Source organism: Syngnathus scovelli, chromosome 17 (genome assembly GCF_024217435.2).
Source record: "Syngnathus scovelli strain Florida chromosome 17, RoL_Ssco_1.2, whole genome shotgun sequence".
NCBI classification, from domain to species: Eukaryota; Metazoa; Chordata; class Actinopteri; order Syngnathiformes; family Syngnathidae; genus Syngnathus; species Syngnathus scovelli.
In genome coordinates this window covers 11,290,545-11,308,956 of record NC_090863.1, presented here as the reverse complement: position 1 = coordinate 11,308,956, position 18,412 = coordinate 11,290,545, and the positions used below count along the sequence as shown (strand labels likewise).

The 18,412-nt window shown below is 40.5% G+C and overlaps 1 protein-coding gene across 2 annotated transcripts in view; it reads left to right on the top strand.

The window, feature by feature from the left end:
* The window catches only part of LOC125985481 (SPRY domain-containing SOCS box protein 4-like), a 36,069-nt gene extending 18,057 nt beyond the window's left edge, over positions 1-18,012 (top strand). For both annotated transcript variants that reach the window (XM_049748387.2, XM_049748388.2), the window contains exons 2-3: positions 1,674-2,658; positions 15,520-18,012. In XM_049748387.2, the coding sequence (XP_049604344.1) occupies positions 1,926-2,658; positions 15,520-15,647 (861 nt within the window). In that variant the 5' untranslated portion in view covers positions 1,674-1,925 and the 3' untranslated portion in view covers positions 15,648-18,012. The remainder of the gene's footprint in view (positions 1-1,673; positions 2,659-15,519) is intronic.
* Positions 18,013-18,412: the final 400 nt, after the last annotated feature.

Below are 18,412 nucleotides of genomic sequence, written 5' to 3'. Positions count from 1 at the left end.
ACACACACCCACACAGAGGCAGCTGTCAGCCTGTCCCAGCACTGAACTTGCTCATGCTGGGGGTGTGCTGGGTTTAGGTGCATGTTTTGGCTACCCGTTGCCATGACCTCATTTGTGAGGAAAGAGAAAGAGCTTTAGTGGGAAATGCCTAGGGAGTCAGAAGAGGTGTGTGCGGACCATGCATTAGTCATGTTACATGCAGTAAATCCCGTCAAACAATTCCTTACCTTACAAAAAGGCCCTTAGCGTACGCTGATGTATCGGTATCGTTGACTTGGTATCGGTACAGCGGAGAAAAGACGCGTTGGGTACTGTTGTTGCTATCTGTCTAAAAAAGGGCGTTACATAATCACTCCCTGTTTGAAAAGGAGAATACTACAATTTGACGTTATTATTCATACTGGAAACATTCTTTTGAAGCTAATTTCCGACTGACAAGCCTATGCATGTGATGATGAGCAACAAAGCATTTCCCAACATTATCCGGCTCATGATGTTTCGTTCTTACTATAGTTTCTGTTTCTTTTTTGATTGATCTTCATCCCACCACGATGAGGGCTCATTGTGTCTTGTGGCGGATGAGGGAAACTTTTGTGGTAGATAGATGAGCCATCTCGAGAGTTATGTCATCCACACCTTTATTCTGAGGTGTGACTCTCTCTCTTGAAACCATAAGTAGCAGCCGCCGTTCCTGGAAGGGACCATGATGTCAATTTAACCACATGGAACCTATCTTCTCACATAATGATGAAGAAACGATGCTGAACATGTTCTCGATTGCGTCCTTAATCAGTCTGTCATTAAACGCAGATATAAAATCATCCAGTGATTTTCATATTTTGTCACCAGCTGTGTTCCACGTAGTTTTGTCCGAGGTCCACTAAAATGGTGCCGATAAATTATTACCAGGTTGTTTTGTTTTTTTTGAAGACTCAGGCAATACTCATTAAAATTTACACGCTCCTTAATGAAAATTCACAAGAGAAATGTTTGGAGGGTTGCATGATCGGACTGGCATCGGTGCACATTAACTGGAATGATGCAGCGTGACTCATAGGAAGTGTATTTGTGTAAATGCGACAATATGTGTGTGTGTCTATTCATCCTTTCATCACGTTATCCGCATCCAACTAGTAATTTGGCGTTAATTCTGTGAACATCATCACTCGCCATTTGTCATTCCTCTTACTTATTTAATTGGATCTGTCATCATTAGCTTCTTTAGATCTTCCAACATGATTGTGTTTTCATCAATAGATACGAGATAGAATGGAAAGTCGGACTCTAATACACAAAAGATTTTTGACTCAGGTTTACTCTCTACACATAGTTGCCCTAGCATTGGCAATAGCATTAGCAATAGCATTAGCGGTGGTCACAGTTTTTCAAATGCCGATCAGATTTGTATTGTATTGTAGTCACTGCATGTTATGTGAAATTGTTTTGCTGAAGAAATGTATCTTTAATCTAGAAATGTGGGTTTTTTTGGCTGTTTTTGTCTCGTAACGAACGTGAAATAATAATAAACCACTGTGAGCTCATTGGCTCTTGCGGCCTTTGTAGCCGTCTCCTCTATATCATTACAATGTTGTTGTATACTTGCTTCTAGAAAACTAAAAGATAACTGGCTGACTCTTTTTAATACTTGCTTCCATTTTGTTCTCTGTCAACAGGGTTGGCAGCAGCCCTTCTGTTCTCCCAAAGATATTTGGGGAATGAACGCAGATCACATTCATCTTTCATTTGTAACGTCCTCCTCCATCTCCCTCTACCACACTTCAGTAGAGACAGCACACTTCAGTTGCACCGCATTGATGAGGTAACGTCACGCTGTGCTCAGGGCAGCACCCACCTGCACAAACGCCACCCTCCCTCCCCATCACCCCGACCCCAGCCTCCCTTCTCCTGCCTGCTCCACTGCAGCCATGGGTCAGAAGATATCCGGTGGTATCAAATCTGTGGACGGCCGCGGGGAAAGCGGCGGTTCCCCATCCTACCGACCCTCGGCTCACAGTAGGCAGCACCCAGAGTTGAGGGGCCCGGATTTCTCCAAACCTCCCAGGCTGGATCTCCTTCTGGACATGCCTTGCGCCAGCCTGGAGACCCAACTTCGTCACGCGTGGAACGCCGATGACCGTTCGCTCAACATTTTCATCAAAGAGGAGGATAAGTTGACATTTCACCGCCACCCCGTCGCTCAGAGCACGGACTGCATCCGGGGACGGGTGGGCTACACTAGGGGACTCCACGTCTGGAGGATTCACTGGCCGTCCCGACAGCGCGGCACCCACGCAGTTGTCGGGGTAGCCACCTCCGAAGCTTCTTTACATTCTGTCGGGTACACTGCCTTGGTGGGGTCAGACTCTGAGTCCTGGGGCTGGGATCTGGGACGTAACCGCCTCTACCACGATAGCAAGAACCGGGCCCACAGCTCATTACCCACTTACCCTTCCTTCCTGGAACCCGAGGAGGCGTTCACACTACCGGACTCTCTGTTGGTCATTCTGGACATGGACGAGGGCACGCTGAGCTTCATGGTGGAGGGACAGTATTTAGGAGTGGCGTTCCGAGGGTTGAAGGGCAAGAAACTACATCCCATCGTCAGCGCTGTGTGGGGCCATTGTGAGATATCCATGAAGTACATCAACGGACTTGATCGTAAGTAGGCTACTCACCTCTCCAGTGTGTGTGTCGCTGTGTTGTATGGAAGTAGTATGAGTTAAATATAATCGGAATGATTCACTTCCATCCATAATTTGATGACTTTTTAAATTCCATATCACCCAAAAACTGATTCTCTGCTTCCATGGCTTGTCATGGAATGTTCTCGTAACAATGTCGGTCTGTTTCCTACCTTGGAAAAAGAAAAAGAAAAAAGATAAGGGGTCATGTACTCCCTTGCCAACCTAAGCCTGCATGTTTTTGTGAAACTGCAGCTGGCCAACTGAAACATGAGTCAGACTCAAAACACATTGCGGCATCAGACTTGAATGTTCTAACTTCTTGATAAAGGCTTTGGTGTTAGCATTTAGTTTAGCTAGCTTGACTCGAGCTAATCTACTGCACCACAGGCGGCATTGAAATTGAGGCATTGTTTGGTGACTTTTTTTTTTTTTTTAAGAACCATCTGCTGGATTTCAGAGTAAATTAGTGCAATGGGTCTTCTTGGAACAATACAGGGAATATAAAACTAGCACCAGAAGTTTTACAAGAATTTCGACTTCATACTGTAATGCCAGGTTTTACTATCAGCGATGTATGATGGTTGAAATTAAGGAGAAGAGAAAATATTGCCAAATAAATAAAGGAAAAAATATCGCCATTTCACCGATATTTTGGGTGTGAATGCTCACATGGCGCAAACACACAAAGAAATACCACACATGTCTTCGTTTTAGATTTTATCTCATCTCATAGAAAAATATTGTTTGATGTCGCAATGCCAGGCGTATTAAACGTCTGGATCCCAGAGAAGGGGAACTCCAACAGAACCACTAAATCCGAGACAATGCTTTTTCTTTTCCATCGTTGCTTTAGACCACATTCCCAGTTGGCAGCTCGCTGAGTTTTTGAATCGGAGATTAGAATCATGTAGGGATGGAATAAATAACCTGCACTTTCTCAGATTTTTTTTTTTTTTTTTTGAGGAGGTAAGATTAGAGTCTGGCTTGCACATCCTTTCAGTATCACTTTAGAATCGTCTCTTGTCTGCTCCGCAAATGACTCACATGGCGAGAGTGGAGTCATAATTGCCGTCTTGGTCCTCGTCGTCAGTTTATATGCAAGTCATGGAAGCAATACAACTAGACAACAGACATTGTGTCATATTATTGTATTTTTCCCCAACCGCTTACTTTTGAATTATTTGCCTTAAGGCCCCATCACACTTGCTGGCTAGAAATTTGTAACATTTTGCTTCTTCCGTACTTGGTCACAGTGCCTTCATTGCGGCCAGTCATGCGGGAAAACACGCAGGACATAAAAGCCACAACATCCAGCTGCAGAATAAGCAGTCAAGTTCAGACGGGTTAACGTAATAAGCTTTGATGCAAATAAACGCTGAGCTGCATAGAGTTCCTCCTAATTGCTGCCACATTCCATCAACAGCATCACTTTGTTTAGAGCAGGCTGCCATTTGCCTCCGTCTCCTGTGTTTATTGGTCTCTTTATTGTTCTTTCCTCCTCCTGTCGTTATAATTATACCAATTAACAAACACTTGGCTTGCAATAATAGAAAGGAGCCGTCGTCTTAACGTGCATCTTCATCTTCTCTTTGCCTCACATTTCACGGATTATTTCCCGGCGTGTGTATGCTAGGTTTCTGTAGCATGTTCATAATTTTTTTTTATTTTTTTTTTTATCCACAACACTGGAGAGGGCAAATCAATCCTGTGGCAAAGCGAGGAAAGAATAGCAACAGCAAATTCAATTGAAAAGAGAAATGAGCGGAGAGTTTCTGAGAGGAAAACAAATCGGAATAGAGGCGAGGCTTTGGTACTTGTGTTCTTCACGAGCATGAAAATAGAATGCAATGTGAGTTTGAGGAAACAAGGACTGAAACTGGGCAACTTGCCCATCCACGAGCTATTCTTGAAAGTTATTTTTTTGGGAGGGGGGGCATCACAAGATGGATCCCGCATACCACTCTGAAAAAATCATATTTACAATTTACATGTTAGTAAATATGGGGAGTCTCTTACATAGAGAGACGCTAATTCCAGTTTTTCTCCGACAAGGCTAGTTTGATCCCCAACAAGCTTATTTTCTCGTCACATTCCAGACGCGACCCACTTTTTCATAATCTGTTTGACCTTCTGACTGACCTCTCTTCCTCTTCCCTACTGTTTTGTCTGGAACGCATGAACTCTGTCAGAAAGGTCAAAGCTTCAGGCTCCTTTCACATCACATATTGACTCACTCACATCGAGACGTTAGCCGGTCTCGGCGCTCTTGTGAAGCACATTGCACGTTATCTTCCAACTTTTCACGTTCTCCGTCGTCGATACACTCCCCTTTTTCTGGCTCACTGCCATCACACTTTCTTATTTCTACATTGGGCATGCGTTTGCAATAACGAGTCCAACATTTTTTTGTTGAATTATTCAATGAATTCTTTCAGCCTTAGGTCACAACAAAAAATACATGCACCAAAAAATAAATAAACCACCACTGATGTTACCGTCACAGAGATTCACTGAACGAGAGTTTGTGTTGATGTTTGCGTATCATCACCCAGCTTTTTCTAATATCTTTCTGCAACCATTTTTCTTACTCTTTATTATTTTTTTGTTGTTATTGTACAGCCTTTTATATCGATTTGAATTAGGTTGTGAAGGTATTTGGCTTGTTGCACAGATGGTGCAATCATTGCAAGGGGGCTCAGTGGCTGTGTTCTTGACATTTGTGATTTGTCATTTTGAAGCTACAACACAAACAAAAAAAAAAACATGTTTTGAGATTAAACACGACAAAATGGATGGCTGGAAGGCTATGTGGTCTGATTTTTATTTTTTATTAGTGTGGCGACAAAGATGAAATGAGCGGAGAGTTTCTGCGGGGTACTGTAGAGAATGTTAGCGACAAAGATGCTAGCGACAAAAATAAGCGACAAATGTTAGCCACAAAAATGAGTGGGAGCTTAAGATCAGGGGATGCTTTGAGAATAATTGTCAATTTTTGGCTATGTGAAGCCCTTTGAGATTGTTTGTGATTTAGGGCTATACAAATAAACTTGACTTGACTTGACTTGACTTGACTTGACTTGACTTGACTTGACTTGACTTGACTTGACTTGACTTGAGAGTTTCTGAGGGGTAATGTAGAGAATGTTAGCATAAGAATCAGAGAGGAGTGCTCGAACTGCGTGAAATTCTGTAGATAGCCTAAGAAGTGAAGATAAGGGCTCGTACTGGCTATCTTTAATAACGTTTTTAGGAAATCTGCCTCCTGACAAAAATATTAGCGTCCAGTAATGTCTCCAATATTCACAGTATTGCTTTGTCACTTTGAACACAGAGCTTGTGTTGTAAAGTACAATATGCTGAAGCACAAATGAAAACTTTTTGTGACGGTTGTGCTTTGTTTTTCCTAAACCTGCAAGTAGGAAGAAAAAGTCCCAAAGGTTGTTTTCTTCCTTTCTAAAGAACAACAAGTGAACACGGTTCAGGCTTCCACCATCCGTTTCTATGCCTCATTAGGCTTGCAGTCAACTGGAGCCTATCCCAGCTGACTTGAGGCCAGAGGTGGGGAAATTTTTGCTTTTCTGTCTTCACAAACTCGAGGTAGATACAACAAAAAATTGAATTTGTGGCTGGCAGACACACCTGAGCTAGAGTACATCCACAAGTCACGAAAAAAGGTATGAAATGTAGACAATTATGAATGTTTATTTGCCGCAAAAGAATTTGTGGCATTGCTCTGTTTGCGTTTTGCACTTGTTTCCTCCACACTCCACGCCACATTTTTCAGTTTGCTCTCCTACAATCTGTCGCTAGCAAACAGCCAAATCATGCCAGACATTCGAGCTTAGTCACCAACTGTCTAGTGGCAGATATTTGTTCCCTTAATATTAAGACTGTTAAAATGGAAAACGCCGGTGGAGGTTTTACCAAACGTGTGACGTCCATTCAGTGTCTCCATTGTTGTTGGAGAATGAGTTTAATAGCCAGGTGGGAAGGAAACGAGTGATCGGACAAAGGAAGCAGTCACAGGATAAAGGCTCTAAAACTGACCCTCATGGGCTTCTGTTTGAGAGGAAACAGCATGGACTCCTAAATGCACGTGCGTCGGTGATTTAAAATTTTAGCAAAAATGGCACGCTAAAAAGCAATTTATTACATAAATCACTCCATCTGACAACAAAAAAGACAATTGTAAAAATAATCATTATGACTCTTTCCATTAGCTCGTTCAGAGAACTTGCCAAATGATTCAAAAAAATATTATCTGTTCATTCTCACTGATCGTTTATTAAGGACATTAAAATGTTTCCTATGAAATCCAACTGAATTAATGTGACAACAAACAAGCCGGTACAAATAATTGCAAATTATACAGCAAGCTCTCGGTTGAAATCACCCTTGACGGATTAGAAAATAAATTTAAATTCAAGAATCAACACTTTAGATGGCATTGCCTCGTAGCTCCTTCTTCACCACCCCCTCCATTGTGACGCCAATATATTTGGGCCAGCAATGCTGAGAGGGGCTGAAATCACTTTGCACTGCTCAGCAGTTGCTTTTCACATCTCCATAAATCTGACGTTTAACACCGGCGTAGATCAGACTGGAGAACGTACTGGAGCCACAAGTCGTACTAGTGTTAGCTCTGTTAAATATCGTAGCCAAATTATTATGGGCATCTGCGAACCCCATTTTTTCACTTCGGGATACGCTCAATGGGTGAAAAATATAAAAACATTTAAAAAAAATGATTTTACTCCTTTTATATTAAATCAGGCATCGCAATCTCTGCTGTCAATCAAATATATGAGCTTAAAAATGCATGCTAATTTATTTAGCTTCTTTGGAGCTGCACAAATATAGCCGCTTAAAGCCGCCTCTGATTACTGGATTACATCTCACCAGGGTGCCTGTGTAAATCCATATTAAAAAATCGATATATTTTTTTTAAAAATCTGCAATGTAGCGTGGGTGCAAACAACAAAGTGCGCTATAGCGAGCTTTTGATGCGCTCTGGTTCCGTTTTTCTGCAGCAGTGCAGCAAGCACACTTAGTGATTTCCATCAGGCTAAGTGCAAGATTATGCTCTCAAGTCTTCATCAAGCTCCTTCTTTGTTCAGGAGGTTTTGCACCACCTTCCAATCAACTTTTCAATCTGGCCTCCCGGCATTCCCGTGCTCTCGCTGTCCTTTGTGTCCTCTTATGGATTGCGTTTTATTTAAAGTTTTCGCTCCCTCTTCACGCTGAATGAAGCCCATCCAATTTACAACTTCACTTTAATGTGTGTGACATTGATTTAATTCGACCAAACTTTGCGTTCTTCCACCTGTGGTGCACTAATCCGAACAGAACAAGGTCATCAATGACATAATTTGTTGTCTGGAGTGCTTGTCTCCGTTCTCACCTCTTGCAATGCAGGAAGAGGAACCGACTTAATATTGAATCAGATCTGCGGTAGGGGGATGAGGGCAAGCTGCGCCATTTCCATGGCGACATTTCCTGTTTGCACTTCAAGTGACAATGATGTCATGACTCGAGACAGTTTGCCTGTGTCCTCCGCTTCCCTAAGAGCCCGGAAAACATTATTATTGCTTCGGCATATTTTTTTTTAGTAACTTTGTTCTTGTCTTCTCATCTTTCATCCTCAACGTTATTCATGATTTCACCTGCTCTCTTATCAAATTCACATTTTCCTTTTTTATTTCCTGACTTGCCTCTGGGCACCTTGCCCAGGCTGCAAAAGTAGCTTGTTGGCAAACGTTGCAGCACAGCAGCCCGACCTCGCGCTGCAGCTACTGTCCTCTAACTGACGGACCACGTTAAATGAAATGTCCATGATTTGTGGTTCTACAAGAATCAGACCCTTTGTACCCGGCTTCTTTCCTGTCTGCTCAGATTTTATGTTCAATTTCATGGCGCTGCACCTTTTAAGGAGAATGGATTGTGACAAAGCGTATCTAAATTGTATTTTATGCACGGGGAGAAAGTTGGGAATGAAGGCACTCATCTTAAGCCAACAAGTTGAGTTATGTGTACATGAAGGTAATGGTGTGTTGCTAGGCAACCCATAGTGAGGCAAGTGACACCAAAGTGGCAAATCGGCAAAGGCCCTTGAGATTGCTTTCACCGAACATTTATTTCGTTGTGGAATAAAAGCACACAGAGATGTTTTAGTTCACCAAGGGCCAATCCGTGAATTCTTTTGTATCATTCGCCTGACTGATTAATAGCTTCGAACATTCACGTCCGTCTGATGCTGCCGAGGTTCTTTTCTTTCAAAACCAAGGCTTGTTTTATAAGATGTGACTACAAAATTGTCAGGAAAAAAAAGACCAGCTTAAATTTATTTGGGATTAATCCGAGGCACTAAAAATGTTTCATCTTTTTTTTCCATAGCAAAACTTTTTGCACTGAACGTCTTTTACTTAAATGATCATTCCGTACAATAACGATGATGTCCAGTCTAAAAAAAAAAAAAAAAAATGAACGGAAAGAAGTCGCAAGATGACTTTTCCATCCCCGTCTGGTCTGTTTACATTATACGGCGTGGCGTCATGACTGTGTTCCCGAGATGAGGATTAACCGCCTCTGTCATGTCTGGGGGAGTGTCTGCACTTGCCTAAAGCAAATTGACACGGATGCAGGAGCATCAAAAAAAATAACAAAAGGATGATGATGACATCCTGAGTGTTGAGCATTAATTGGCTCCTTTTTTTGGGGGGGGTAACATCCAATTAGCCTTTCACAACCAGTGAATTGGTTGTTTGCTCTGATTGTAGCGCTTGTTAGTGTCACTCAAGATAATTCTCAGTTGCTAGATTCTCGCTGGGAAGGCTACATGGAGAACTTTGAAAGCAGTGAGATGAAATTGATTTGGGTTATTATGCTTTCAGGTACATACAGATTTTTTTTTTCTTTTTTTTAATAGTGTTTGATTTTAAAAAGGAATAAGCAAATACAAAAGCTATTGGTCGTTTTTCAGTGTGTCACAGCAGGAAGGACAAAATAGAAGGAACATTTCTTTATTGGTTTTTCAATAATTTGGAATTTGTTTGGTTTTGTTTGCTCACATTGAAAACACAGCATGTGGTTATTTTTTTGATAATTAGCAAATCTATTGTGAAAGCACACAAGTTGCTTGAGTTACAGCATGAACTTTAAAGTGTATTTCTTTATTACTATTTTAGAAAAAACAAAGTGTCACCCCTTTGTTCCTATGTCCTAGATTTTTCTCCTTCTTCTTCAACTCCCCTGACCTGAAGACATTAAAGCATTTATTTGTTTTGAACTCCTCTTACTCATCCAATGACAGTGCTGTTTCACGTTATATTTAAACTTATTTGTAACTTTTTGTTATTCCGAATGATCATCGGGAATAGTTTCCTCCCCGTTTATTCTCTCTTGTTACCATGGCAACAGAACCTGCAGCTAATTGCAGCCTCTGGTAGTTAGTCAGGGTTGTTTAGTTGTATTCTGCAGACAAATACTAAAGGTTTCCGGATTTAAAGCAGCATCACACTGTCTCCAGCGAAAAGTCTGATCTCATCGTTTCCACGATTGAGTTACAATCGATGATGTCGCTTAAATGTTGGTGTTTTATTGGTAATTAGGAAGGTCTCAGATGCATCATTGTGAGGGGGTTATTTAAGAGCGGAGAATAATTATTAAAGGAAGGTAGTGAAGGGGTTTGACGTGTGCAAATTTGCCCATTTGCTGATTTTATTTATATACAATGTTTAAAGGGGAATCATAAAATTTTATGATCAGAGCTCTGTGTATTTAAACTTTGCACATATTTCTGTCTTAGCACTCAACTTTCATTACACACTAATGTGATGAATCTTCATAAAGTACAGTAAACTGATAAAGGATGCATAAATGAGTCCCTCTTGTGCTTACTCAGCCGTCCCTGCATTACTTGAGGTTTTTTTTTTTTTTTTTTTTAAACCTGTTCATCCATTTGTGTGAATGGTCGCCCCGAGTGCTCACATGTTGGGCTTGTCTGCAGCCTTAAATCCGTCAGCCTGGCGGATTATAGCATGCTACTCTGCACTCCCGCTGCTCTGTGTTTGCACGTGCGGCGTGTCAGGTCGCAAGCACACAAACCGGTCCTTTTTGTGCGTCAGTCGATGACGTGCACGCACATAGGGCAAGCGGGAAACACAATCTCGCTCTTTTCATCGGCTCGTGTGCTTTTAAAGTCTTCACGCTACGTTGGGGATCACCTACGGTTTCATATTCGCGCCATCAAACTCTCTTGATGATCTGTTTTGTTGAATTAAAGAAATCATGGAGGGGATAGAATACATTTGTCAGATGATTTTGCTTTTACATTTGTAGATCTTACGTCAATGTTGACTTATTTTGAGAACTGTTATACGTGTGTGAGTTTCTGCGAGTGACCTGACGCGGGTTCAGCTTGTGAAGGATCAGCAGCTTGTTTATCTCTGACGTTTGCAGGTCGGCGCCAAGAGCTGACCTGCTGCGTGTACACGTGTGAGATAATGCTTGTAGTCTTGTGGGAAAAAAAAAAGTGTGTGTACTTTTCATACCTTTTGATTCACACTTAATCCTGAGCCTCTCCTTCCTTTGCTTTTGACCTTCTTGCTGCCTTGTAAATGACCTTTACCAAGTGCTGCCCTTGTGTGAGGCATTGAAGCCCTGTGTGCGCTGAATGTCATGCTAATGAGGTAGATTAGCATCATTTGAGGTGTTTTCATGATGCTGAGCTGTCAAAATGACTTCCACCTGCGCTTGGATGAGGCGCCTTAATGATGGTTAATCACGAGTCAGTACGGTAATTAAAGCAACTGTATGCAGTAATTTGATGTCAAAGTGACAGCTTCAAAATGGTTGCTTATGGAGTATTTCAGTCAATTATTTTACGTTATTCCCCCTGATTAATCAGGTAATCGAATAAAAATAGATTTTTTTTTTAAACAGAATGTGCATGTCAAATGCAGTTATTGTTGTTGTCCACTTGGGGTCGCTATACTCAACAAATGTGACTTTGAGTGTGTATGTTTTTTAAACGGCAGGGCTTGGTCTGACATGGGAGTCAGCAAATGAGCTAGTTGTTAACTAGCTAACTGTTAGCAAGTTTGGACAGTGATTACATTTTAAAGATTTAGAATAAATTGATCTCAACTGTTGGGTACGTATTAGACAAGTAAAGCAGACACAAAAGCTTGACAGTTGGTATAAAAGTGTTAGAAAAGTGTACGTGTTTAGAAGTAAATCAACGCAGACGGTTTCATGATCAGCGTGCCTTATTCGTCTCAGCATCTCTTGTCTGTGTTCCCCATCCCTCTTCAAAAGTCCTCCACCTTTGCTCTCCTCATCTTGCCTCCTCTCCTTCCCTCCTCCTGTTTCTTCACTTCCTCCACTTCCAGTAAGGCACGGATGGTCCGCAGAGAGAGAAAGCTAGCAATGCTTTAAAAAGAAACACAGTCTTGGCTTGTGTGACCAGCAGCTCTTCTCTTGTAACAAGATTTATCTGTGACACTAAAGCGCTCCAGACAGAATATGACTCGACATAAACTTTTACATAACACCTCCTATGAAAAATCTGTGAAATATTTAACCAAGGTGCCACATCCTTTTTTTAATGTTATGTACAAAAGGTCTATTTAGCAAACGTGTCATCATTTGCCAACATTTAAATTCTAGCACAGAATGTTGCGAATGAAGGAGAGCATTAGAGTAGCTTTTTTGTCTGGGGTGGATGCTGGGAGAAAAAAACATTTCTATTGATTATGATAATTATTTGTAATGCAGCTAAAATTAAAAAAAACAAAAACATCTCAAAGCACTGACCCATGCAATTCTGAGTTAATTCAAGCTTTTACAATCGATGATAAATACAAAAAATCTGATCAATCTGTTGAATGTATGAATTGTATTAAAAACAGAAGCACAATTTTTGCGGCACAGGAAATTTCATCAGAATGGATCGATAGCGTGACTTTGGATTGTCTGAAGTACGCATGTACGAAACTCATTGTACACATGTATCTCATCACTGTCAGAGTGTGGGCGGCCATTTTAAGTTCAATCACCTTGAATTAAAGGCTTAAAGGATTACTCACTTCTCTAGAGTTTAGATTAAAGATTCTTTGCTTAAGGAATCAAAAGAAAACTATTATCGTCAGCTAAGTTCACTCTATTTTCTTTTCCTCAGTCATTTGGGCATTGTTTTTTGTTTTTTTGTCGCAGGATAAAGAATGAAAACACCTGAGATGAAATACAAAATACAAATACAGTGATCCCCCGCTACTTCGCGTTTCGTTTATCGCGACTTCACTCCATCGCAGATTTTTTTTCCCAAAAACATTTAAAAGTCAAAATAAATCTTCTAAATTGGTGACCGTACTTCGCGGATTTCACTTATTGCGGGTGGTTTTTGGAACCAATTATCCATGATAAGCGAGGGATTACTGTACTTACACTTGTAAATTCTCCAAGTACACGTTTTGGGTTTCATTAGGTGCACCTAATCTCATCTCATGTTCACACTGACTTGATGTCAAACCTTTCGCTCCTGTCAAATTTGACTCAGGTCTCTGTTTGCAACCAATTAGCATAACCTGCAGACAATAAATCCTGCTTGGCGAATCTCATGACAGGCTCTTGTCACATTTTCGGACCCCGTTAGGCCACCGCTTCACGTTGCACTCGCTTCATAGTGACAGAGAATTCATCATGGAGGAAAGTATTGATTGATTAGATTGATCCTTTCTTTATGTACTTGAGTGAATACAGCTCCTGTTGAAATGAGCAAGGTAAATCAATTTGAAACTTTTGATTCTATTAACGTGACTATGAATGAGACTTTTTTAAAAATAGCTTTAAAATGCAAAAATCGACTCATTTTAATCTGCATCACAATATGATTAATTGACTGGAAACGAATGATTGAGAATACATTTGCATCAATGCATTATCAGCAGCTCATCCACTCACTCAAGATTGCATCTCTTCCAGGAAGTTAATGAGGTCTGACTTGAAATTGCTCCTACTGCGGCAAAAGGAGTTTGCACTATTTAACGTTCGTCTTTCCTTAATATGAGCATTTCTGCCCTTTTCGTTAAGAGAATTTACCAGGAATGCAGTATTTGAGCAAAGTCACTGCCATCATGTGTGGCATTAAGCGGCTCCTGGTTTCAACCCGACTGCAATGCAGCTGATGTTTTTCTACAGGGTGCGCCAAAATCCAGTCCGGGTGACAAAGGCAAGGCTCATTTGCACGCCTGTGTGTCAATGCAGACAAGACGTCAGCACTTCCCTTGAAATATTTCAACCAGCTGATGTAACCTGCTCCAAAATGCGGCAATGAACTGAATGGCTATTATGACATCGAAGTTCTTTCGTAAGGTCGTAGGTTAATACGTTCCGTTGATAAGCAATTTAACATAAATGAGTCATCTTCTTTCGCGTTGTTGTCATCCTCCGCCAGTTTGCAATTGACTTCCTCCCAGTGGGTTAGATGTTCACCAGCTCGGGTGTCACAAAAGCAGCCTGCTAAGCATCACAGTTTATTTCTGTTGATGCTATATTTAGCTTTGAGCTTATAATGAGCGCCTGTGGTGCTGTTATTTTTTTTTTCTCACCAATGGTTATACAAATTATTTTGCATAACCTGCCTGTGTTAGCCTGATTTTTTTTTTTTTTTTTTACTCCAAAAATCCGTAAATCTGTCATGCTAGTACATATACCGTGTTTTTTTTTGTTTTTAAGGTGATAGTAATAAATATTTGAGAGCCAATTCTAATTTTCCTCAATGCCCTTGCAGGATACTTTTAATGCTCCCAGTTGTCTGAAGCTTTTTGTCTGACGTCAATGTCAGCACAGAGGAGGACTGATGCCGCCATATCATTTTAATGTGAGGAGAACCGCTCTCATTACAATCAAGTAATTGCGCTTCAAAGTGAGATCACCATACTTAAGTCGGGGGGTGAGCACACGTATGATTTCGATGAGCATGAAAGTGTCTGTCACGCTAAAAGGACACGTGAGTGTGTATTTTTTTCTTCCCAAGTCATCCTCAATGAACCAGGAAGTAGTAACCAGCTAAATAACACGCGCACCGGCAAATAAACACACAAGATGAAAAAAAAAAAAAAAGAAAATATGGTCACACCACTTCCCATCTATTCGTTATCTGAGATGTATTATTTATTATACATTAGCTCTGGCAAACCACGACGGATGAGTTAGCACGCCACACGCTTACGGGTAGTGCATTGATAAACTTCCTGTTACTGTAAGGAGACAGGAACAATCTTAGAGACTAGTACAAGTATATGATTTCCCCGGTCTTAAGCTCGGATTTACATGGAAAAAAGCCTCCACTATTTTGACTTTGAATTTTTTTTGCTCCCCTCTCCCTCTGAATGACCTCCATTATATGACGCTCCCCCACTGCGGCCTTTCCCGATGGTCAGGGGCCATTGTGGTGGGGATCTGATGCATGCAAAATGAACTAAGCTGTGTGTATGCATGACTGTAGGAGTCTCATCAGGTGGAAGGTTTTAAGGACTTGACATCACGAGATCCCAAACAAAGCAAGTTTGTTCCTCTGGAGATATTTAGCACACCTACGTTTCTCCCAAGAGCGGTAAAATCTGACCCAATTGTCAGTTCATGTGCAGGAGTCATGTGAAAGACTTGTAAATATTTCAAGCGTGCAACATCACACGCTTGACCCCTTTACCCATCTCCTCAGCTTTATTTAAAAATTCATGTGCATCTCGTTGTTTCCTTTTTTTTTTTTAAAACAATGCAAAGCCACCTGCTGTGCCCTCTATAACCTTTGCCCTCTCTCCCCTTCCTCATTCAGCCGAGCCTCTTCCTTTGACCGACCTGTGTCGCCGTGCGGCCCGCCTGGCGTTGGGCCGGGAACGCCTTCAGGAGATCGAGAGACTACCCCTGCCTGATTCCCTCAAGAATTACCTCCAGTACCAGTGACTGACACCAGCCGAACCCACTGGCACCACAAGTACTCACAAGGCCGAGAAGCAGGTGGGCAAACAGCGGGAAGGGAAGAAGGAAGCACTTGAAGGAAACAGGGAGGAGCACGGAGGCTTCAGGTGGATTCACTGACAAATGAAGAGAGCAGTTCGTTTTTTGGACTTCAAGTAAATTATTGACATGGTTGGCGAAGGGAATGTGGCGATGTCGCCATCTAGTGGTGAGAATAGAAACTGTGCAGAAAAGCACACTAATCCTATCCCGGAGGCCTTCTTGATGACTCAATGAACGCCGATGCAGGCAACAAGAGGAATGGAGCACAAAAGTTTTTAATCTCAGCGACCAAAAAGCTTTCTTTGGGTTCAAGATGTCAACATGTTGCTCGGATATGCATTCAAGCCCTTTGCAGACGACGTGCTACATAGATGGTGGGTGTCATGTAGCTTACTGAGACAGACGCATTTAAGCACAGCAAAGAGAAACCTGGTGGATTTTTCAAATTTATTTTCCTTATCAAATCTTAATTTGTTAAGGGGTTTTTAGTGTTTTATCGGTTCATTTAAATCCACACAACAACAACACGGAACTTAAGTAGAGTTGTTAGTGCATTATCAGTGAAAGTATTAAATGGATTGAAAAAGGCTGATGGTCTGATCATTACTTTGGTTAGAGTTTTTAAAAAAACTGATTTGATGTCATGAATACAATTTGGTGTGTGTGTAAGACTACTATTGAGGAGGAATAGGGCCACACTGAAAAGAAAAAATAGTAAAATTATCAGGATATATATAATTTCTTGTAGCATTTACATCCTGGGTGAGAGGCAGGGCACACCCCGGACGCCGTCCAATCACAGGGCACACATATACTAACCATAACTATTCTACTATGGATGATTTTATGTCGTGCCTTCACTAAAAAAAACCTATAGCTTTATAATAAATAATAAGACGGTCTTTCCTTACTGCTTTATTATTCTAATTTAATCTTGCATATGTTTTTGTAACATGTTTTGGGACTTTACTCTTAATAACCTGAACATATTTTTATTAAAAAAATATTTTTCGTATAAGATTAGTTGTATTATTACTTTATTTTTTTATAATATGACCAAAAATGTTTTTTAAAATGTATCATTTTTTTCATAACATCTCAACTTTATTCTTGTAAAGACAAAAAAATTATAATTTCAACAAAATCCCCTCTCTATATATACAATATTACAATTTTACAAAAGTAAAAAATCAAATCCTGCTAGCTTAATGTAAGTAAGACGTGTAGGCTTCCCAAATTAGGTATAAGCGTGAATGGATGTTTGTCTATGTGTCTCCTGTGATTGATTTGTGGCCAGTCCTGATTGACCCCTGCCTCTTGTCCTCCAAAAGTCATCTTACCCTTGGGATTGTCAAAATTGATATATTATGGTTAAAAAAAAACATTTTTTCTCACCAATACCGTCTCAAAATGTTTCATTTTCTCCCCCCCAAAAAATAAAATATATTTTTCCTCATACTATAGTCTCAAAATTTCAGCCTTCTCTTGTTAATTTTACCATTTTCTTTTCCTTACACACTGTGGCCCTAATGATCATCCATACATTCCCGTGACCACATAAGAAAAAAAAAAAAGAAATTCCTTTAATGTTTCTTGAATTGCACTGGACAGGACACTAAATGTATTTTGACCAAAGTATTCCATGCTAGGCTAGGAAGCCATATGGAGGTATACACACAGACATTCATGCAGTACAAAGTGTGTCTGGAGCCATTGCAGTGACGTCCTCGCATGCTAATGATGGCAGCAGAGGTAGGACAGAAGGACAAAGTTGAAGAACTTTTAAGATATCCGACTAGATCCGTTTTAAAGACCACAACGGACGGAGCAGCTCTGCTAATTAAGGAACTCTAATTAAAGGCCTAGAATGGACTTGACCTTGCGCCGTAGCAGTTCATGACAGCGAATGCAGATGACCGTAACAGACAAACACATACACACACTGTAGACCAATCAATCTTGTTTCATTTCTGAAAAAAGACTTGAGTCACTTTCTTTTTATGTTTGAGTTTTTTAATAATATTATTGTGAGGGTGGTGTCTCATTGCTAGTTCTTTGTCGATGTTTTATTTTTGAACTAATCATTGATGATACATTCAGGTGACTTTATTACAAAGATGTTGGTAATGAAGGGAGGAAAATGTAAACATGTTTCTTCAATGCTGCTTATTATTATTATTATTATTATTATTATTATTATTATTATTATTAAGGATGGCTGGTCTAGCTGTGTGTCCCTGTAGAATGTATGGAGAGACGGTTGTCAGATATGAAATGTGAATAAAAGCATAAAATGAATTTGAGGAAATATCTGCTGCAATATTTTTTATTTTATTTTCTCAAGTGGTTCCTGTTTTGGGCAAAATGGTCTAGTGCAAGAATGGGCATATGACCAGTGGCTGCACTCTTGAGTATCTTTTATTAATTTAATGAAATAGTAATTGGGGAAGTCTAAGTTTTCCAACTCGGAATAGTGCACTAGAACTACGAACAGATATTTATATTTATTTATTACAAACAACACATGATTTGTGCTGACTGTGTAAAGACAAGCATAAAGTTATTTGATGAAATGAATAAAATGGTTTGAAGATACTATATTGATGGACCAGAATAACAATTTATTCTAAGATATTTTACAGAGTCCCGCCACTCCTGTAGAATCCATTCAACTTGCAACAGAGCCTGAAAGGGAATAAAAAAGGAGC